The 24200-nt window shown below is 39.2% G+C and overlaps 1 protein-coding gene across 1 annotated transcript in view; it reads right to left on the minus strand.

Moving 5' to 3' along the window:
- Positions 1 to 10078: 10078 nt before the first annotated feature.
- Positions 10079 to 24200, minus strand: part of SMIM19 (small integral membrane protein 19) — a 14395-nt gene continuing 273 nt past the window's right edge. The window contains exons 2-4 of the mRNA XM_006896982.1: positions 18298 to 18435; positions 15593 to 15717; positions 10079 to 10143 (exon numbers count right to left, since the gene is read on the minus strand). Coding sequence (XP_006897044.1) covers positions 10079 to 10143; positions 15593 to 15717; positions 18298 to 18431 — 324 coding nt within the window. The 5' untranslated portion in view covers positions 18432 to 18435. The remainder of the gene's footprint in view (positions 10144 to 15592; positions 15718 to 18297; positions 18436 to 24200) is intronic.

Consider the following 24200-nt stretch of genomic DNA (forward strand, 5'->3'; position numbering starts at 1 on the left):
GTGAATCAGCCAATCCTGTATCACCCTGTTTTCGCGCCCTTCCTGTGAATCAGCCAATCCTGTATCACCCTGTTTTCGCGGGCCTTCCTGTGAATCAGCCAATCCTGTATCACCCTGTTTTTGCGCCCTTCCTGTGAATCAGCCAATCCTGTATCACCCTGTTTTCGCAGGCTTTCCCCTTTAAATAGGCAGGACAGCCCAGAATTGGGGTTGCGGCCATCTTCCCTGTTGTATGGGCACGGTTTGGAACGCGGCCTGGATTCGAATCTGAAATAAATTCCCTCTTGCCCTTGCATCGGTGTCGGCTCCTTGGTGACTTGGGGGGAACTGGATTTGGGGCATAACAGCTACAGCATTTTACAGTGTGGATCATAACAAGTTATGGCTAATTTTGAGAAGAATGGGAATTCCAGGACAGGAATTGTGCTCATGTGAAACTTATCCCTAGACCAAGAGACAGTGATGCAAACAGAGCTAGGGAACTCCACATGGTTTAAAATTAGGTGAGGTGTGCATCAGGGTTGACTCCTTCCTCAACACCTATTTAATCTGTATGCTGAGCAGATTCTTCAAGAAGCTGGACTCTGGGAGGAATGTGATGTTACAATTCGAGTAAGATTCATCAATAACCTTTGTTATGTAGATGACACAACTTTGCTTGCTGAAAATAAGAAGGACTTGAAGTGCTTACAGCAGAAGATCAAAGACTACAGCTTTTCATCTGGATTGCATCTCAAAATCAAGAAATCAAAAATCCTAAAAAAAAAAAAATCCTTGCCACTGGATAAGCAGCGTCACAATAGATAGAGAAAAGATTTGAGACTGTCAATTATTTCATCTTTCTTGGACCCACAATCTATACTCTTGGTACTAGTAGTCAGGAGATCAGGAGATGTATCACACTGGGAAAGTCTGTAGTCAGGGACTTCGCCAAATGATGGACGAGCAATAACGTCAGTTTGGGAACTAAGGTGTGCCTGATTTAGGCTATCGTTTTAGTCACTTTCTATGCATTTGAGAGCTGAACAATGACTTAAAGGCTAATGACAGAAGAAGAATTATTAACTTTCAATTGTGGTGTTGCAGAAGAGTGCTGAATAGTCAACCGACTGCCAAAAATAACCCAGGTATGTCTTGAAGAAGGTACAACCAGAGTTCTCATTGGAGGCAAAGATGATGAAGTCTTGTTTCATAAACTTTGGGCATACTGCTTGGAGGGTTGTTCCGTGGAGAGGGACATGATGCTTCGGAAGGTAGAGAGTCAGCAAAAAGAGGAGAGCCTCAACCAGATGGGTTGATACGGTGACTGCAGCAATGAACTTGAGTGTTTCAGAGATTGTGAGGATGGTACACGATAGGTCAGGATAGGATAGTTCCGATTCATTGTTCATGGGGTCACTATGTGTCATAGCAGAACCTAACAACATGTTTGCCCTACCTCTCTTTTTAAATAACATCATAGTTTTGGGTTTTATGCCCCAGTTTTTAATCCAATTTAGTTTTTATACCTGATGTAGGGTAGAGGTCTTGTTTCAATTTTCTGCAAATAAGTATTAATTTTGCCGGTATCATTTGTTAAAGACGCTTTTTCCTCAATTAACTTCCTCTGTCAAAGATCAACTGTCCATGGGTGGATGACTATTTCTGCCTTCTCAATTGTGTTCTATTGGTCTGTGTGTCTGTCAATGTACCTGTACCAAGTTGTTTTGATTACTATGACTGTGTAGTAGGAATTGAGATTAGGAAGTATAAAGATTCCTACTTTGTTGGGTTTTCCACTCCTCCTCAATAATTCCTTCAATATAAGTTGAAGCTCAACATCAAGAAAGCAAAGATTCTCACCACTGGGCCAATTTGAGCATCATAATAGTGAAGAGACTGAGATTGTTAATAGCTTCAGTTTGCTTGGCTCCCCATTCAACACTCTTGGCAGGCACCAGCAGTCAGAAAATGAAAAGATGAATTGAATTGGGAAAATCTGCCATCAGGGACCTCTCCAGAGTACTAAAGAGCAATGATGTCAGAGTGAAGACTAAGTTGCACTTGACCCAGGCTATGGTCTTTGCAGTTACTTGCATCAGAAAGTTACAGATAATAACTAAGGATGATAGAAGAAGAATTTATATCTTTGAGTTATGATGCTGTATAAGAGTATTGAGTATACCACAACTGCTAGGAGACCAAACAGATTCATGTTGGAGTGAGTGAAACGAGGATGTGCCTCAGAGGCAAAGATTCTGAATCTCTATCTGACATACTTTGGGCATGTTGCCATGAGGGACCAGATCTTGGAGAAGGGACATAATTCTTGGAAGGGTAGAGGGACACTGCAAGAGAGGAAGTCCCTTAATGAGATGGACTTGAGTCAGTGACTGGGGTAATGGGAGTAGGTGTGTCAGAAACAATGACGTTGGGTCAAGATCGAGCAGAGTTCGGAGCAATTGTACATAGGGTCGCTATGAGTTGCAAGCAACTCGACAGCACCTAACAACAGTGCTATTAAACATACCATGAACTGCTACGAAGACAAACAAATCTGTCCTAGAGAGAGTGAAATCAAGCTGCTCCTTGGAGGCAAGGATTTTTATTTGTTTTTTTTAGTTTTTCCTTACAACCAGGAGAAGATAAAATAGATGAATGGGACCTTCTAAGAATCAAATCCCCATGCACATCCAGAAACTTCTCCAACAGGGTAAAAAGGGAAGCCACAGACTGAGAAAAAGTATTTGGTAATGACATATCAGATAAAGGACTTATATCCAGAATTTATAAAATACTTGAGCACCACAACAAGATAAAGGTAAATAATCCAATAGAAAAATGGGCACAGGATATGAACAGACACTTCACTGAAGAAGACATTCAGATGGCTAACAAGCACATGAAGAAATGTTCAAAATCCCTAGCTCTTAAAAAAGATGCAAATTAAAACAACTATGAGATACCGTTTCACCCCAGACAGAATAGCAAAATGTAACAGAACAGCAAGCAACAAATGCTGGCGAGGTTGTGGAGAAACTGGAACCCTTATTCACTGTTGGTGGGAGTGTAAAATGGTGCAGACACTGTGGAAGGCAGTGTGGTACTTTCTCAAAAAGTTGCAAACAGAGATACTATTTGACCTAGCAATCCCACTACTGGGAATATACCCCAAAGAGACCATACCTGACATGCAAGCTATCTATATGCACACCCATGTTTGGTTGCAGCTTAGTTTTAGTTTTTCCTTTTTTTGTGTGATTTGAGTGAATTTTTACAGAGAAGTTGCTTTTCCATTCATACACATTATATTTAGTGGCATTAATGACAATATCCACAATATAAGCACATGCTTCCAAGTTCCCCCCTATGATGCCCATTTCCACTAATCCATCTGGTTGACCTCTGCCTCCCTTCTGAGTGAGCATTATTCTTAGGCACTGCCCTTTTGATCTTTTGTGGTTGGTGAGGAGGCAAGGATTTTGAAGCTCCGTCCCACATACTTTGGGCACGTTGCCAGGAAAGAGCAGTCCTTGGAGAGGGATATCAAGCTTGGAAGGGTGGAGGGACAGCGCAGGAGAGGAAGACCCTGGATGAGACAAATTGACTTAGTGTGAAAAGACAGTCACTGCCAATCTAAGAAGCACTGGAATAGTGCATTCCAGATGGTGAACTGCTCTGATGTGGCTGTGGTATGTACTGGGTGTGGTATCTCAAAGTGCCCAGTGAGAAGCAAGGAGCCCTGCCTCAGGTCTTTCCTCCACCAATCCAGAGACTGTAAGCCAAGCACTGCAGTCCACAGGTTCCTAGAGGGAGTCTGTGAATGTAGGCTATATGCACACGCCGAGCACCACATACAGATGGCACAAGGCTGTTCTCAGACAGAACTGGGACAATGGAGAGAGTCCTATGCAACATCTGGTGTGAGAATAGGAAGCAGCTTGAGGCTGATTATTATTGGCCAAGTTAGGTATACAGTTATCCCTCAGTTATTCAGTCACCTTTTTTACTTGAATGTATAATAGTTTCAGTTTTTATTTTTAACACTGTGTCTAATGGGAGCATAATGCTTTTTCCAAGCATTATGGAGGTAGAGGGGTAGCAAAAGAGAGGAAGATCCTCAGCCAGGTAGGTTGACATGGTGACTGCAGCAATGAGCTTCATTCAGTATGTGAGAGATTGTGAGGTTGGCACAGGTTAGGCAAGTGTTCAGGTCAGTTGTTCATAGGGTCACTATGAGTCATACTTGTCTCAACGGCACCAGATAACAATGGGAACTCTGCTGATATATAGTCCATAGGAGGATTCATTGCTAATCCAAAGGTTGCACTTCTCTGTCAGTTCAAATCCACCAGCCCTCCCTGGGAGAAAGGTGGGCAGTCTCCTCTCATGTGATTTACAACCTCCAAAACCCTGCTGGAGGGTCAGCTATGAGTTGGTTCCCACTTGACAACAGTAAGAGGGCAAGAGATCTCTATGAAATAAAGAAAGGGAATATTACAAAGTCCAGTGCTAAATGTCATTAGTTTATTTGGGGTGAGATATCAAGAGTAGAAAGATGATGACCTCCTGAGAGTTCCCATGTGTGCTATAGGAGTTACAGGATTAAGCATTTTATTCTTTCAGCTCAATTCCTTATCCTTTAGGGAGTTCTGATGACCTATTTAGTAAGGTAAATTACAGAGGCCATTGCTCTTATTGGCACAGCAATATCAGTTTGCTGTACTGAGATAACTCGTAGGTTGCTGTGATACTGAAAGCTGTAACACTGGTATGTCAAATTCCAGAAGAGTATCCATAGTGGACAGGTTTTAGTAGAGCTCCCAGAATCAGACAGACTGGGATGCAGGACTGGCCATCCACTTCTTGAACAACAAGCTCCAAAAACCTTATGAACAGTAGAGGAATGCGGATAATAATAGTAGTAGTTGTAAAGCCCAGATTGTGTCTGTTTAAATGAGGAAAAATAACGGCAAACATCATTTAATAATTGGAACATAGAATGTATGTAGCTTGAATACTGGAAAACTAGAATTTGTGAAAAATGAAATAAAACACATGAAAAGTTACATACTAGACATTAATGAAACGAGATGAACTAGCTTTGGCCAATTTGAATCAGATATATGATTCCATTTGAATCATATCATATACTACTCTGGGAATGAAAAACAAGAAGAATGGATTTCAACTTCTATCCTGAAATTAATGATATTGTTCGATAGTTTCACATTCAGTTGGATCACTTTTCTTGGGAATGGGAACAAGTATGGACCTTTTCCAATTTGTTGGTTAGAAAGCTGTCCTTCAAATTTCTTGGCATAGAATGGTGAGCGCATCCAAGGCTGCAAACAAATGAATTGGTATCCCATTGATTCCTGGAGTCGTATTCCCCCCACACACACACACACACAATGCCTCCAATGCAGCTTCTATTTCCTCCTTCATTACCATTGGCTCCTGTTCCTATGGTACTTCGCATGGGAGGAGATTGCCCATTCTTGTGCTGAGAAGCTGGTGAATTCAAACTGCATGATTGCAGTCAAGCTTCTTGCCACTAGGCCACCAGAGTTCCCTGTATCCTGAGAAAATTATTTGACAAGATGGACTCTGGGAAGTGGAATGTGGCCTCAAGATCAGAGGGAAACTCATCAATAATCTGCATTACGTAAAGAGCACAACCTTGCTTGCTGAAAGTGAGGAGGACTTGATGCACTTCTTGCAGAAAATCAAAGAATACACCCTTCAATATGGATTGCATGTTAATGTCAAGAAAACAAAGATTCCTACCACTGGACCAACAGGCAAAATCATGGTGGATGGAGAAACAATTAAAACTGTCAACTTCATCTTACTAGGATTCATAACTACCAGCAATCAGGAAATTAGGAGACATTGCACTAGAAAAGTCTTCAGTTAGGGACCTCTCCAAATTATTGAGGGGCAATGACATCAGTTTGAGGACTAAGGTGCATTCAGGTCAAGATCTTTCCAATCACTTGCTATGCATCTGACAGCTGGACTATGAATAAGGGTGGTAGAATAGTTGATGCCCTTGAGCTGTTGTAGTATTGAAGAAGAGTACTGAACATCCCATAGACTGAGAAAAGAAGAAATAGGTCAGTTGCAGAGTGCTCTTTGGAAGCAAAGATGATGAGGCTTCGCCTAACATACTTTGGGCATGTTGCTAGGAGGGGTTGTTCCTTGGAAAGGGACATGATGCTTGGAAAGGTGGAGGGTTGAAAAAGTAGAGGAAGACCTTCAACCAGGTGGATTGCCACAGTAATTGCAAGAAAGGGCTCTAGTGAGTCAGGAGGTGTGAGGATGGCACAGGTAAGACAGGGTTCAAGTCTGTTCTTCATAGGTTCACATCTGACTTGAGGACACCTAACAACAACAACATTGAGTAAGGAGTTATGCTACTAATCCCACGGCAGGTAGTTTGAATCCACCAACAGTTCTGTGGGAGAAACATAAACAATTCTCCCTGCACCATGGGATTTACAGCCTCTGCAAACTGAAGGAGGTTCAGTTATTGGTTGCTTCTGACTTGATGGCACATAACTCTTGAAACTTCTTGCATGCCCTGTCTCACACATATGGGTTTACAGAACGAAGAGGACATAAAAATGAGAGGTTTTCTTACTTTACAGTTTTGTGTAAGTTTCTCTCTGGCTTTATTAGAGACTAATTTGGGAAATAGATTAAGACTAATTTCTATTTCCTCGTCCATGCTAGTGGCCTAGTGGCAAGAAGCTGTGCTGCCATTCCGAAGGCATGCAGTTTGAGGCCACCAGCTGCTCTGTGGGAGAAGGATGGGCAATCTCTTCCGATGCAAAGAACCGTCTCTGAAAACCTGCCAGCTATGGGTCCATTCCGACTCGATGGTACACAACAATGATCATCCTTAGTTCAAAGACAAATCAGAAGTAAGGTAAGTGTCCTTTTTATTTCCATTTTATTTCTGGCACCTATTTCCTTTCTAATTCTGTTATTAAAATAGGTCTATAGAAAATAACCATGTGTCTAGCACAAAATTTATGTTCCACAACTATTTGCTAAATAAATTCTTGACTCCATATAAACTCTTATTTCCCTTCTAATTACATTTTGAAGTTAAATTTATTAATATCTGAGACTATTTTTATTACCACTACTTTACTATTTCCATTCAATACTTTAAAAAATATTTTACATTATCATGGCAATTTTACCAGACATTGCCTTTCATTCTCTGATGAATCATATAAATAACTCAGCCCGACACAGTGTGAGGTCAATAGCAAACATCTGTGCACTTTGGAGGCCGACTTCTTCCCTACTGCAGCTGGCTGGCACGAGCAAAACTTCCAATTACTTAACACTTTCGAGTTCTACACCAGTCCCTACTACCGGGTGCTCATGGTTGAATGTCTTCTGCATTAAGGAGAAACAAGGAAAAAGGACACAAGCAGTTTACCAGTCATTGCATTTCTCTTCAAAAATTAAAAAACCATGTCCCACTGAATGCTGGTGGATGTGGGGGGCATACGCGGGACTATCAGCTGGTGTCACTTTGAAGTGTGGCTTTCACCCTTGACCAGCTCAGCTGTTGAAGCAGTGAGGAAACTTCAAAGCACGGCTTGCTATTCCTGTCAGTGGGGAGTGTGATTCCTATCAGTTAGCTGGAAAGGAAAAATGAGGAGGAATTTGTCTCCTCTCACCTGCCAGGGTTTGATGCTCACCAAATGGTTTAATGTTTTTAGTTACAACTGTCTCTATCTATTGGACACAAATAAAACAACTTTATCATCTGATTTCTTTTTCTTCATGAACTTTTAAAAAAACAAATAATCTGAGATAGCCAGTATATGTAAGCTACCGTATGTTGACAAATACAAACTCGTCCTGCCTTTGGTTCTATTATGTTCATAGAAAAATACAAATTTCCCAAAAGCAAAGTTTAAGATAGTTCTTTGCTATTCTGACCTCTATTCCATAATTTACATGCTTACAATCCTTTAGTAAAGTTTTTAATTGTGTGTATAGGTGGTAAATGAAAATTAATCTTAATAAAAATTTAGTCAACAACTCATTTTACAAAATGCATACATTTTAAATTATATAATTAGAATTGAAAATCAATTGTAATTTTCATGAATTATTTTATCTAAATCTTAATTCTCACTTAAAATTTATATTCTTTATCCCACAATTATAAAGTTAATTATAAAATCATAAAAAGGAACAATATTTATGACTATTAACTCTAATGTGTAAATTAAAGTTTTGGTTCAAAACTTGGCATTAAAAAATTACATAGATAAGGGGAGCTCTGGTGGCCTAGTGGCAAGAAGCTGCACTACAATCCCAGAGGTACATGGTTTGAATCCACCAGATGCTCTGCCGGAGAAGGAGGAGCAATATTTTCCTGTACCAGTCAGATCTGATTTGATGGTACACGCACACAAAATAATTTTTAAAACAATTACATAGATAGCTGAACTTCCACACCTCAAACCAGCCTACAATTAAATAAACACGAGAAATGATGTTAAGTCATTGTACGAGTGCAACATGGTATAAGATATGAGGGTCTCAGGGAAGCCTACTTAAATAATCAGACTACTTAATCAGAAATATTAAATAGTGGTAACAATATGGTAAAAAAATGAGTTATCAACACTAGAGATGTTCATTTCTACAATAGCATTGTTGTTATGTGCTGTCTAGTGGTCTCAGACTCATAATGACCCTATGTACAACAGCTCTGAACCCACTCTGTCTTGTGTCAAGTTCATTGTCTACCCCCCATTACCCTAGTCATTGAGTCAATCCATCTCATCCAGGGTCTTCCTCTCTTGCGCTGTCCCTCCACCCTTACAAGCCCCTAGGATAATTTCAAGAACAATGTGGTATATAAAATGGAGGGAGAAGCAATCCAACTTCTGTCAGTATAATTGTTGGCAGTTGCCATTAAGTGTATTCTGAGTCACAGACACTCCATATAAGCAGAGTGAACTGCTTCAGAGGATTTTCAAAATTGTGTTCTTTCAGAAGCAGATTTGAAGGACTATCCTTCAAGGCACCTCTGGGTGGGTTTAAGTCTCCCACTCTTCAGTTAGTAGTCAAGCACTTAAAAATGTGTGCCACCAGGAATGCAGCCATGCAAAGCTTTTAAAGTTAGAAGACAGGTTGGGTCATGAAGGAGAAAAGATAATCCACTGTGTAAACCCAGGATGTTGTTGTTGTTGTACCATCGAGTCAAATCAGACTCCTGACAGCTGACCCTCCCATGGATTTTCAGAGTCAGTAAGTCATACAGGAGGAGAATGCCCATAGTTCTCCTGCGGAGCAGCTGGTAGATTTGAACTGATGCCTTTGGCGTGGCAGTGCAAATCCTTACCACTGAGTCCTCAGCGATCCCTCATGTTGAGCATGCCTTATTGTGACCTGTAGTCTTTCTATAACTATCAGCATTTATCAAAGTTCACAGAGTTGCCAGGGGCATGTTGTTTAGGAAGTGGATGACATGCAGGATAGTTAATCAAATTAAAGAGTAGTCAACAACCACAAAGAAAACATAAATGAAAGTATTACTGATAGTACATTCAACACAAAAATACAACTTACGTCTTGATTTTATTTTTTAATTTTGCAAAAAAATCTTCAAAACAAGGTAGTGTAAATGCTAGAATTCTCACTTCCGAAGAGGTGCTTTCATACTTGACTGACTGTATCCTGAGAAAGATCAAAGCTCTTGCCAAGGTGCAATCACCTGCCTCTGGCTGTTTTGTATTTTCCTAGGCAAGGACAGATTGTCTCTGCTGGGAGCTCTGAGCCATATTTATTTGTGTAATAAATGACTTGGTGATTTAATAAAAAAAGAAAATAAAGCCCACCAAACAAACAAACAGACAAAAAAACTCCTCAGAAACAAATAACTAACACTAAAACAAAAACACACCTCCCCCCACAAAACCACATTCAAAAGAACTGGAGAAAGTCACAAAAAACCTTCTTTTATGGAGAAAAGCTTTCCTTAAAAATGCTCTTCAAGATGTAATAGAATTAGCAGCTTGCTACAGTGCTGTTGAGCAACATCATACGCTGCTCCTTTTCATTCCAATGAGAGCTGCACACTGTCAGCTTGACTTTGTGGCTGCTGATAGTCATACTTCCTTGCTGTTAAAAGAAAGCAAACAAGATAGTAAGATTAAATTAAAATTGTAAAGTTACTGTTGTTCGATGCCATCAAGTGGACTCTCATTTATGCAGACTGTATGTGTGACAGGATGAGACACTGCCTGCCCTGTGCCCTTCTCATCTCGCCTGGGGGTAAGCTCATTGCTGCAGCCATTGTGTCGACCCATCTCTCTGAGGGTTCTCCTCTTTCTCTGAGCTTGTACTTGACCAGGCATGACATCTCTCTCCGGTCCCTCTTGACAACATGCCTAAAGTATGTAAGCATGTGTCACCATCCTCACTTCCAAGGAGCATTCTGGCTGCCTTCTTTCAAGATGATCTCATTGTTCTTTTCACAGTTCATGTTATATTCAATACTCAACAATACCAAAATTCAAAGTGATCAATTCTTCTTTAGTCTTTCAATTAACTGTCCAATTTTCATACACATATGAGGGATTGAAAATATTATGGCTTGGGTCAGGTACACCTTAGTCCTTGAAGTGATGCCCTTGTGATATGATTTTTAAACTATGCAATATCCCCTTGATCTGTTTGAATGACTGATTCTTGATAATAAGTAACACAGCAATAATATTACAATATTATAAATTGTTGTGTACTGTAGAGTCAGAACCGACCCAAAGCTGACCCTCTGGAGGGTTTTCAGAGCAAGTTAATTGCATGGGAGGAGACTGACCATCTTTCTCCTGTGGAGCAGCTGGTGGCCTCAAACTGTGAGCCTTTGGGATTGTAGCACATTTTCTTGCCACTAGGCCACCAGAGCTCCCTATAATATTAGTATTTATAATAATAATTGTTGTTGTTAGGTGTGGTTGAGTTACATACAACTCATGGCAAACTTATGAACAACAGATCTGAACTCTGTTCTATTCTGTGCAATTCTCACAATCTCTGACACATTCAAGCCCATAGCTATAGTCACTGTGTAAATCAGTCAAGTCATAATTCTTAGTAAATAATTACTTCAAATTAAATAATTTCATTTTTTATAAGAAAGCTATTCTTCTTTATAATTTTCTTATTTCTCAATACTGGCAATACTCATTTGCAAATGTTTCACAGAATATTTTTTATATATCAAGATTATTTAAAGCTCTAAAATAGAGAGTAGTCATTAATTATGTCATTAAAATGAAATGATTGGTCTATAATTTTCTTCTTTCTTACTCTCAATTGCCACTTTAGGATATGTTAAAATAACACTACAAGCAATAAAACCACATTTTAACTTAAAATCATTAATAGACTAATTCTTGATAAAAATGCCATTAACAGAAAGTAGATATGCAATTATATACTCCCTTTGTACTTCTATAAAATGTTTGTTGAAGAAAAAGTGAATTGGTCTTAAACTAGAGGAAAAAAAGGGTTAAAATCATTGTGGATGTCACTGACCACTTATTTTGAAATTTCAATTTCTTACTGCTATGATAGAGATTGGTGGAATTGCATACTTCTTGGCTGGCACTGAAATCACCTGTGTGACCTAACTTCCAGCCAAATGACAGACAATCTTATAAGGTGAATAAAGATAGGAACGCCTTCCTTAGAACAACCCCATCAGTCAAGAGTAAAGGGGTAGTATCTACCCACAGATATAAAGTCTAAGGCAGGAAGGAAGGGATAGATGATGGGAATGGAAGAAACAGATTAGGACGGTCCATCAAGGTCATGAAACGTAATGTGTATGAATTATTGAATGGAAAACAAATTTGCCTTATACTCTTACATTCAAATCACAATAAAAATTTTAAAATTAAACCAAGAAATCCAAAAGTTTTTAACTTTTATCCAGCTAAAACGAAAAACCATTTGCTTTCACTACTCTGAGTAGATCCAAACCCTGTGAAACCTAAAGCTTATATGTAACAATAGGTGTGTTCTTTAAAGAAACAAATTTTGCTTCCTATTTCCTCTTGAACTAGTTGTTGTTGGTACATGATATGTCATGAACACCAAGAATAAGCCCACAAGGTGGGACGCACTCAATGTAAATGCATGCATATACTCTTAAGAATGTAAGAGTAATGACTGCTCCCCTAAAATATGTCCACACTCTAATCCCCAGAACTGTAGTTACAAAGGGAACTTTGAAGATATAAAGGAATAATTTCAAGATGAGTCATTATCCTGGATCCTAGGTGGGTCCAATATGATGTAATTACACAGGCCCTGAAAGTTAGAGAACTTTTCCCTGCTGAGATCAGAAATACTTAGAAAAAAGCAATGTTACTAACTTTAAAGATGCAGGAAGAGCCAAGGAATGCAGGCCACCTCTAGAAACCGAGGAAAGGGAAATTGATTCTACCCTAAATTCTCCAGAAAGAAACACAAGCCTGTTGACATTTTCATTTTAGCCCAATAAGACCCTTGGAGGGTTTCTCACCTATAAAATTTAAGATAATATAATTGTGTTGTTTTTAGTCATGAAATGTTTGGTAATTAGTAATGTTTCTGTTGTTATGTGCCATCAAGTTGACTACAGTCAAGGTTACTCATAGCAACCCTATGAACAGAGCTGAATCTTGCCCCTCCCTGGGCGATTCTCACAATTTCTGATAAGCTCAAGCCCATTAGTAATAGTAACAGGAAAGAGAGGCAACAAAAAACTAGCACACTTGGTTAACACAGAAATTCTAACAATCATATTTTACAACATTACTACCAAAAAGAAGAAAACTACTTTGTATAGGCAGAGAATAGGGCAAGGTTCTGATCTGTTTTCATAGCCCACTGAGTTGTAGTTGATGTAACAGCATCTAACAAACACAGATACAGTATATTACTGGGTAGACTACTAATGGATGTTACCTTGTTTTGACCAAGCATTGATGAAAAATGAATTCTTACCATTTTTTTCTCTCTATGAGCTTCTGGCTTGTACTTTTAGAGATACTTAGGTTGTATTTCTTATTTTAAATCAGTCAACATTTATGGTACAAAATGGAAAAAAAAATCCCAACTGGTAGAGTCCCTTCCTCTCATCCAGTCAACCCCCCAGCTTCCTGCCCCAGTGACACTGCTGTTATCCACTCTTAGCATACAGTTTAATTGAAGGATTTTTCTTTTTCCAGGTCTTACTTATCTGATACATATATATTTTTTATTCACTTTTTCTACCTTTCACTCCAGATTCCATTCCCCTGACATATACAGCAGGAACATCTTGCTGGCCACCCTTTCTTGTGTCTATGTATGTGTTTGCGTGTGTCTGATTACAGAATAGTTTCACTGTGGATACCTTTCTTTAAAAAATGTCCATTCTTTTTCCTTTAAGCATCACATTACCCTCCTCAAGGCAAAACATGCAAATAACTTATTATGTTATCTTTCCATGTCTTTCTCCATGCTTGCATAATTATAGTAAAGCCAAAAAGTGAAAGTAATTGCTACTGAGACAGAACTGATGCATAGCTGACCTTCCAGCAGGTTTTCAGAGGCTATAAAGAGCACAAGAGGAAACTGCTCAATAGTTCTTTGGTGGAGCAACTGGTGGATTTGAACTAAGTGCCTTTGGGTTGGCAGCACAACTCCTTATCCACTGGGCCACCAGAGCTCCCTACATAATTATATAAAACACACGTTGTTGATTTTTTTGTGTTGTCGAGCCCAAATGGACCCACAGTTGACCCTCCAGCAGGTTTTCAGAGGCAGTATATTGCACAGGAGGAAGAGTCTGCCTATCCTTCTCCAGAGGCGTAGCTGGCGGACTCTAACTGTGTACTTTTGGTATTGTAATGCAGATTCTTACCACTAGGCCACCAGAGCATGCATCTTATCTGCTAATTAGTGATATTTGGCCATTTGACTTTATAAAAGTCGTGTTGTCCTAATATATGTATTACTACATATTACTAATATATGTAATATATACATTACTAATGTATGTATTACTCATTCTTCTCAGAGCCAGCCACAATTTGTTAGGATCCACACAGTCAAATGCCTTTGCATAATCAATGAAACACAGACAGCCATTCTTCTGGTATTCCCTACTTTCAGCTAAGATCCATCTGACATCAGCTACAATATCTCTAGTACCACGACCCCTTCTAAACCCAGCCTCAACTTCTGGCAATTCTCTGCTGATATGCTGCTCCAGTCGTTTTTGGATAATTTTCAGTAGAATCTTGCTTGCATGTGAAATCAACGATACTGTTCTGTAGTTTCCACACTCTGTTGGGTCACCCTTCTTTGGAATGGGAACAAATATAGATCTCTTCCAGTCAGTTGGCCAAGTGGTTGTTCTCCAGATTTCTTGGCACAACTTGGTGAGCACATCCAGGGCAGCATCTGTTAGCTGAAATATGTCAATTGGTATACCATCTATTCCTGAGGCCGTATATTTTGCTATTTCCTTCAAAGCAGCTTCAACTTCTTCCTTCATCACCATAGGCTCTTGCTCATATATTATTTCATTAAATTCTTCTGTATCTGCCAATTCCTTTTGATACAACGACTCAGTGTATTCCTTCCATCTTCTTTTACTACTTCCTGGATCATTTAATATTCTGCCCAAAGCATCCTTGATTATAGCAACTCTAGGTTTGAATTTGTTCTTCAGTTCCTTCAGCTTAAGAAATGCTGAACGAGTTTGGCCCTTTTGATTTTCCGACTCTAGCTCCTCGCACATTTCATTGTAATATTTTGTTTTGTCATTCCGAGCTGTCTTTTGGAATCTTCTGTTTAGCTCTTTAGTATCTTGGATTCTTACTTGTGCTTTGGCTTCTCTGTGCTCCAGTGCAATCTTCAGAGTTTCCTCTGACATCCATTTTGGTCTTTTCTTCCTCTTCTGTCTTTGTAATGACCGTTTGCACTCTTCCTGGATGATACTCTTGACATCCTCCCACAACTCATCTGGTCTTCGCTCATTAGTGTTCACGGCCTCAAACCTGTTCCTGAGATGTTTCTGAAATTCAGGTGGGATGAAATAAAACCTATACTTGGACCAAGAGGCAGTTGTCAAAGTTTTAAAAATTCTAAAAAATGAGATAATTACCTACATTGCAATAGCCCTCCTCAGGGTCTGAAGGACCTAGTATGGGCAAAGCGTCCTGAAACTTCACAATAAATTAGTTAAAAATCCAATTTGGCAGGTGGAGGGAGGGAGAAAAAGAAATAGGAAAGATCCAGCAGTGACCTGAAAAGACAGGCTAATGGTTGGCATAGTTCATTGATGATTACTTTTATAAAACACAGTGTATAGGAATGATTGTGTGAAACACAATGTGAATGAAGAAAAGTGTGAAACACAATGTATACGAATTTTGTATGCAAATCAATATAAAAAATTTTTTCAAATGTGTTTAAAATCAAGTACAAAGTTTTTGGTGCTAATTCTTATAGCCTTTTGTTACTTGGATTCCATTCTGGAAAACCTCTTTAAACATGCTTAGATCTATACTTCAGCCCAGAATATACTTACAAATGGAATACATTTCCAGTTGCTGTCTCAAACGAATTTTGCTTATAGTATCATAAAAATTGGGTTCTGACAAAGTTTCTGCAGTAGGTGGCACACTGAATATCCTCATAATTTTTCTTTTATTCCTAAAACACAAAATCAATACAGAATTAAGATTTACATGAATGCCTATGGGGCAATAATAGTGTCATAGTCACAGCAATTACAAGCTACATTAAAAGGGCATAAAAGGCAATTAGCCTGTATCCTATTTTGTCTTTGTGAGATGATTCTTCCATGCAAGTATTCTTTTGCTAAAAAGTTGAGGTTGAGCAGAATACATTTATTTCATACAAGGTAAAATACTTCCATTTCCTTCTATTCCCCACCCCCTCTCCACTCTTTAGCCAAATATCAAACAAACAAAAATCTGATTTTTTTCCCTTCCTCTCATGTTATCTAAATAAAGCTAAATTACTGGGTTAGTGAATAAACAGAATATTAGCAGAACTGTTTTGGAAAACAAGGAGTAAGCATTATTCTTAAATACAATTGCTGTTGTTGTTGTTACATGCCATCAAGTCACCTGTGACTCATAGCAACCCTATGTACGACAGCTCTCAAGCCTGCCCTGTCCTGAGCCAGTCTAACTGACTCCAACACAACTACTCCATTGCCCTAGTTACTGTATCAGTCCACCTCATCTGGAGTCTTCCTCTCTTGTGCTGTCCCTTCCACCCTTCTAAACATGATGTCCTTCTCCAAGGACTGGTCCCTTCTGAAAACATGCCCAAAGGATCTTAAATACAATAGCACGACCTTAATGGAGCCATGTTGTTAAAATTAAAGAACCGAGAACCTCTGCTTTAAAAATTGTGGAGGAGCATGCGAATCAGTGATGATCCATAGCCTTCTCTTATCCACTCCCTAGAATCCCTAGTAATGGCTCAGAGGCCTACAAACCATCAGTCCAGGAACAACAAGCATGGACACTGCACAGAAAAATGCAAGTCTGAATTATATTCCCCAGGATTTTTGGATGATAGATTTTCCCCAACTATTTAATTATATATATATATTTTTTTTAAAAAAAAACCTTGGTAGTAGACACCTTGAATAATATGACTATAAGTTGAAACAACTCAGTCCAACGAATACTGCTTTCCTTTTCAAAGATTCTTTCCTACCCCCACCTCAGGCCCCTTTTAAAAAACTCTGAATTCAGGAAAGGAGCCAGGGAATTTAGCCCGGGAAAGAGAACTAGTAAATGAAGGTACAACATCTGGAATGAAGCAGTTAGCCTGTTCTCAAGAAATATTAATTGAGGATTTACATGGAAACAAAGGTAAAAGACAAAGTTCTTGTTCTCAAAAGACAACGTTTTAATGGAATGAAGAGATGAATAAACAGATAACACTAGCATTGCTTAATAAATGTTATTATAGAGTCATGTATAAGAAGTACATGGAAAAGATGAAATGCACAAAGAGACTTTAGTGAAAACATAGGAATTACTGTTTTCGTATTTTAGGGACTTAGGCTAAAAAAAAGTGCTTATCAGCTATCAAGCAACAAAAGACATTAAGAAACTTAAATGCATATTGCGAAGTGAAAGAAGCCTGTGGAAACATGCAGGGGAAGAAAACCCCAAAATCACATATGCATAAATCCTACTACATGGCACTTTGGGAAAAAATAAGACTAGAGATGATGGTAAGATCAGAGGCTGCCAGGGGCCCACTGGAGAGGGAAGGGATGAACAAATGGTCCACAGGGCATTTTTAGAGCAGTGAGACTGTTGTGTGGTACTGTAATGACAGATACATGATGTGATGCATTTGCTAAAATCAATTTTTCTTCCAGCTGCCATGCAGTCCACACAACTCATGGTGACCCCATGTCTGTCCAAACAGAACTGTGCTCCAAAGCATATTCAAAGGCTGATTTTCCTTAAGTAGGTTGCCAGGCCTTTTGGTTTGCAGTTAAAAATATTAACTTTCATACTACCCAGGATGAGCACTCTGCTCCCATGTGATTTATTGCCTCTGAAAAACCTACTGGAGGGTCAGCTATGGGTCAGTTCTGACTCAATGGAACCCAACAACAATAACAACCACCCAGGAAGTCCTTCAAAACTCACAAGATTGTACATTTTTTTCATACAATAAAAATGTACCTAAGTAATGTAAACTATGGGCTTTCGTTAAAAATCTGCTTCATCAATTATTATATTCATCAACTATTTGAACATTCATCAATTATTATGAACATCTCACAAAAAAGACGTCAGCAGAAGCAATGTATAGAGATGAGTGGATAGGTAGGTACTCTGTATTTTGACATGTTTTTCTGTAAATTCCAACACTGCTCTAAAAATGTAAAGGCTACTTTTTAAAAGTGCCTATTTAAGGATGACAGTGAACTAGACTTCTTGATAAAAATTAGATATATTAGAAATGACAGAATTGGGAGTTTAGAGCAGCAGGCACTAAGAATAACACTGAATAAAGCTGTTTTTATCTCTTGAAGGAATGAAGTTTTGAAAACCAAAGACTGGCCACCATTATGGTAGGCAGACAAAAACTGTGACCTTAGTGGACACCCAATATACTTTGTAAATTTCACTTAAATCACAATTTAACCACAAACAAATTCAAATTCTAAACAGAATGCATATTACACTTTCTAAGGCTTAGCCTTTTATCCTCAGACACTCTGAAATGTACCTCTTGGCATACATGAAGAGACCAAAGCTGACAAGGATCACTATTAAGTAAACATTGGTGGCTTCATTCCAGGCCTCGTGAACTGTATAATCAATGGAACCATCATCACCCATCACTCCGTAACCTCCAGCCATCGGGCTGTGGAGAGAAAAGAAGACAGGATCATTAGGAATCATCTAGAAAAGCTCTGACAAGTGACAACCTGTTGTCCAAATCTAGCCAACACTCCTTTTTTTTTTTTGTATGGCTCAAAAAACAGGCTGTTACATTTGTAAATGGGTATATGTTAAATGGTTACGGAAAAAGTCCTCTTAACCCATAAAGACTCAAGTATCTCTGGCCCTTTAAGAAAAAAAGTTTGCATACTTCTAGGTTAGATAATCAGGCATATAAATAGTCCTAGTTCTTTTTCATTTAAAAAATATTATCATTCCTACATGAAGGTTAAAACTAAGGATTAAACATAACATTCCTAAATGGATATAGGCTGAAGTGTGAATGTACAATTGCCAAATTTTAACTATCACGGAGAAGAGAATTAAAATGAGGACTCAAACAACTGGCTGGGATGTGAAGGGAAGAGTGTTGCACTTGTGCTTGTTGCCAGCCCTACAATGATGTGATAGTGAGAAAAGGCTCCTCCACTTGCCTCCTGACAGATTGGAAAATTTAGGGAGCTTTATCTAGCTTTGACTTCCTGGCCAAATTTGGTTAAAGGAAACTATGGGATAAAAAGTTACTTTTTGCTATTTATACAGCTGCTCAAAGATATGCATTCTTTGGACTGTCCCACAAAAAGAAAGCGTGGTAATAGCAAGTGTATTAGCAGTAAGATAAAGTAGTAGTGACTTCATCTTTGTGTTTAAGATGTTTATTAAATTTTTCCTTAAAGAGAATTATTTTCCGCTGTTGGGCATAAAAGGTAAGAGGGTAAATCTAAGAAGAATGCCCTTATATGTGAAAGAAACCCACAAGAGCTGTTTTAGACTCTGTAAGAAAAACTAAGCAAAAGGAGATAGCAATACTATAGTTTCTAGGAATTAGACATGAATTTTTTTAATACCAAGAAAGAAAATAACATCTAGGATGTCCAAGAAGTTTTTTGCAATTTTTCTAGGCTGTCCACAGCAATAAATGCATTGCAGAAATCTTTCCTCTAAAATACCTTGCCATTTGTCCTATAAACCTCCAAAATGGTTCATCAACGTAGATTTGGCTCGGCAAGGGCAGAGTCTGCTTTCTTTCTTATAGCTGGCTTGTTTATGAGATGAATGAAATTTCTGCAGAGGCCTGATCCTAAGCCAGGTGGCAAGTTTCCCTCTCTTTGATGTCTAAACTCTTCATTAGATCTCTGGGGACATACCGTACTTCTTTAGAATAAAGTGAGTATCATGGATGGGTATTTAACATAAACTCTTGACACTGACCCACCCACTACCATGCAGCCAATTTAGACTCATAGCTGCCTGCACAGGACCAAAGAAAACGGCTCCGTTTTAAAGACTGTAAATATAGAAGAATGCTACATCTCTCCTGTGGCTTGACATTGAGGGACAAGAGCAAGTAATCTTAAACATCATATACTAGAATCTGAGTACTAAAAACATTGGTCATGTGAAAACAAACCAGTAAAATTATTAAAATTTGTAAATTCAAGAGGTAAGTATTACTTAAATAAGGTATACCTAAGTCATAGATTTTGATTAATGTCACTATTTGTAGAAGGGCTTCAGGCCTTTTGTTCATAGGGTCACTATGAGTCGTGCTTGACGCAAAGGCAATCAACAACAAGAAGTCATAGATATTAAATGTTGGCTAGACAGTTATTTATTTATTTATTTTTCGATTATATTTTAAAGAGGGAAGTCTTGCTGGTTGCCCTGAAAGGAATAGAAGGTTCCTGTGGGAGAAAAATGTAGAAAATACATCATAAAAAAAAAGGAAGGTGTTCTGATCTGATAGAGGTTGGTAGAACCCTGGAGATTATGGCCCTTATTCAGCCTCCACACAAAGAACTGCAATCACCCTGGTGACTCAGCCTCCACCCCAAATACTAGGCCAAGAGGTGATCAACAACACCAGGGAGCAATGCATGCAGTCCTCAGAAAACAGTCAAACTTATGAGATCAAAAGGGTAGCATTTGTCTAGGAATAAAGTCTCAAAAGGTAGGAAAGAACAGAACAGAATGAATCAGAACAGGAGATGCAGGGAAGAAACAGGATAAACGATATTCCATTGGGAGAACTGTGATCAACTTCACATGTGTACGAACTGCTGAACGGAAAACCAATTTGCTCTATAAACTTTCACTCCTAGGACTAAAACCAAGGACTATAAACTTCATTAAAGAAAAGCTTGGAAGAACTTTAGCAGTCCTAATCCACAACATAGAGAGTCTTCCAAGCATTCTGAAAAATTTACAACCAGGTGAAGATAAAATAGATGAATGGGACCTTCTAAGAATCAAATCCCTATGCACATCCAGAAACTTTTCCAACAGGGTAAAAAGGGAAGCCACAGACTGGGAAAAAGTGTTTGGTAAACATGTCAGATAAGGGGCTTATATCTAGAATTTATAAAATACTTGAGGACCACAACAAGATAAAGGTAAATAATCCAATAAAAAAATGGGCACAAGATATGAACAGACACTTCACCAAAGAAGACATTCAGATGGCCAACACGCACATGAAGAAATGTTCAAAATCCCTAGTTCTGAGAGAGATGCAAATCAAGACAATATGAGATATCTCACCCCAGTAAAACTAGCAAAATTTAACAGAACAGCAAGCAACAAATGCTGGCAAGGTTGTGGAGAGACTGGAACCCTTATTCACTGTTGGTGCGAGTGTAAAATGGTGCAACCACTGTGGAAAGCAGTGTGGCGCTTTCTCAGAAAGTTGCAAACAGAGATACCATTTGACCGAGCAATTCCACTACTGAGAATATACCCTAAAGAGGCCATAAACGACATCCAAGTAGATATATGCATACCTATGTTTATCGTGGCTTTGTTCACAATAGCAAGGAATTGGAAACAACCTAAGTGCCCATCAACAAACGAATCGGTAGAAAAGCTGTGGTATATTCACACAATGGAATACTACGCTGCATTGAAAAACAAGGAACTCATGAAATATTATTCAAAATGGGTGACCTGGAGGACAGGATGCTGAGTGAAATACCTCAGTCACAAAGGGACAAATGCTATATGGTGCCACTGTTGTAGAATGAGGCTGACATCGGGGTGGGGGTAAGACTGAGAAAAACTGGATAACAATAGTGACAGCATTTGGCAAAGGGAGATGCTGTAGATGTTTTATTTGAGGTGTTTTTTATTTATTTGGCAAAGACAGTCGCTTTCAGGACTGGGGATTATTAATAAACTGTAGAGGAAACCGAACACTATAGTAATGGCTCCTAGAACATCTTGCAGGAATCAGCCATCTGATAAATGATAAGAGTCCTACTAGTTTGTCATCTGAACGAATCTAAGCTAGGTTGATTCTGTTACATTTCCACAACATTTTGTGCCTGTGTCACTCAGTAAATGGTATCTATTTACCCAAAACCTACCTGCCTCCTGCTACAAAAATACTATTCTTTTTTTCTAATAGAAAAAGAAGAATTCCTAATTGCCAACCAAGGAAGGTAAAATTTTAATGCAAATTACACAAGGTCATTGATATGCAGTGATACTACTCTTCCAGAGTTCCAGGGTCATGCACTTGAGTTATTTTTAGTGGTGTAGTTGTGAAAGATTTGCACTAAGGGCAGGACTTGCCTAAGCTGTCCTCCTTCAATACCAATGGCATGCATTGCTAAGACTGCCAAGAAAGAAGGAATGGGCTGGAATAAAGTTCTAGTACAGAACCAGGGCCCACGTGTGGTCTGAACTATGACCATTCCCGCCTCGTCTACCACAGGCAAACCAGTGTCCACCATAAACCTGCTGAGTGACTCCTGCATACCATCACAGCCTGTCCTTGAGTACCAATCCAAAATGCCTAGGGGTATTACAGTGTTCATTCCTGACAAGTTAATGTTTCAGCAGGTTTACTGATATAACTAGTCATGTGCTTGGAGTATTTTTTAGGACTTTTTTGGAGAAAACTGACCTTTTGTCACTTAATATATATATATATATCAATGAATCACAACAACTTCAATAAAGAGGTAACAGATAGATGAGGGGAATTAAGTCCTAAGCAAACAGACTCCAGTGAAATTGTTGCCAAAATATGACAGCTAGGGGATGTTTTTCAGATAATTTCTAGGCAGAAGACTAGGAGATCTTTTGTTGGGATCAAGGAGATGTACCATAAGTTTTAAAATAAGTTTCTTGATTTTGGAACCCTGAAATCATGTTTAGGTGGTTCCAAAACTGAACATAATCCCTGAACACTAGTACTGCTTCTCACTTAGATCTTTACTATTTTTTTTATTCAAACTCAGATTTATTTATACATGAAATCAACAAAAGTAGATGTAATTCCACCCTTCCCCCCATAAAGTTGCTGTTGTAGTGTGCTACTGAGTGTGAACAACTTCACAGCTGACATTCCAGTGGGTTTTCAAAGGCAGTTAATTGCATGGGGGGGGGATGGGGGGGTCCATCCTTCTCCAGTTGAACAGCTGGTGGATTCAAACCACGTGTCTTTGGGATTGCAGAGCAGCTTCTTACCACTAGGCCAGAGTTCCTAGTCCTACTACAGAACCAGGGCCCATGTGTGGTCTGAACAATGACCATTCCCTCCTAGTGTACCACAGCCCACAAGACTTTAAATGTCCTAAGATTAAGGACTTCAGCTCACTGTCACTTTGCAAAATAAATTTCATTGTACAGATCCATTAACAGGACCGTCATCATTCTCTTTAAAATATTCTGGGGTCAAATGTCATTACAGTTGTTTAAAATTGAAGAGGATGGAAACTTGCTGTTCTATCCTGAGTGAGGGCAGAAAGTGTAGAATTTTCAGGTGCAAAGTGATGTCTGCGGTCATCTCAGTGTTCTGGTTATGTGGCGCATTCCAGATGCAGAAACTGGGGTACTCTATCCTTTCTTTCCTTTCCTTCTTGCCAATTTTCATATTTTTTGGTCAATATTTCCTTTCCAATATGATTCTTTTCCTTCCTTTCAACAAAGATCAGTGCCTAAATAAATGTGATTTTGCTTTTCTCTGGTCCCTGAAGCACTAAAGGACTAGGTTCCTGAGGCAGAAGGTTACAAACGAAAAGACCTTCGAATCAGCAGGGGGGAAAAAAACAATTAACATTCGAGAGCTACGTGCAGGGCAATCCACACATTCATTCCCCCGCCCCTCCCCCCAAATAATACTGTTCGGAGGCATTAAAATTCCATTCATTTTATAGAAGAAGCTGGTGGGGTGGCAGTAGAGGAAGGCTTGCTTACATAACTTGCTCAAAGTCACACAGGGTAGGAAGTAGAGGAGGGTTGCAACACACCTCCAACTTCAAATCCAGATCACCTTTCACTTTAAGTGCCGCCTTTCCAGCTTTGCCCGCAATCATGTAAGAATTGCTCCTTCTGAGCAGAAATTAAGCCACGCAGGTACACAATATACTCTTTCAGGAAGCGGCCATTGGCAAAACGCCGCTCCGCTGCCTCCAGATCTTACACATTTCCGCCACTCGATGGTTGCGAGTGATTCAATCTTAAAGCACGCCAGTTAAAAACCCAACCACCCCGGGGCCTCTCTCCTCAGATTGTATTGCAGAAGGGGTCGTTTCTACTTTTTTGTCTGCGCTTTTGGAACTTGGGGCCTCATTATTACAAACGACTCTGAGAGGCTTCGAGACAAGGGCCAGGCAGGTAAATCGGCTCCAGAGCGCGGGGATCTCCGGCAGCGGCTTTGCTCGCAGCGAGGCCGGGGCGGGGCCC

Source organism: Elephantulus edwardii, unplaced genomic scaffold, assembly GCF_000299155.1.
Source record: "Elephantulus edwardii isolate Elephantulus edwardi_28Jun2011 unplaced genomic scaffold, EleEdw1.0 scaffold00195, whole genome shotgun sequence".
NCBI lineage: Eukaryota > Metazoa > Chordata > Mammalia > Macroscelidea > Macroscelididae > Elephantulus > Elephantulus edwardii.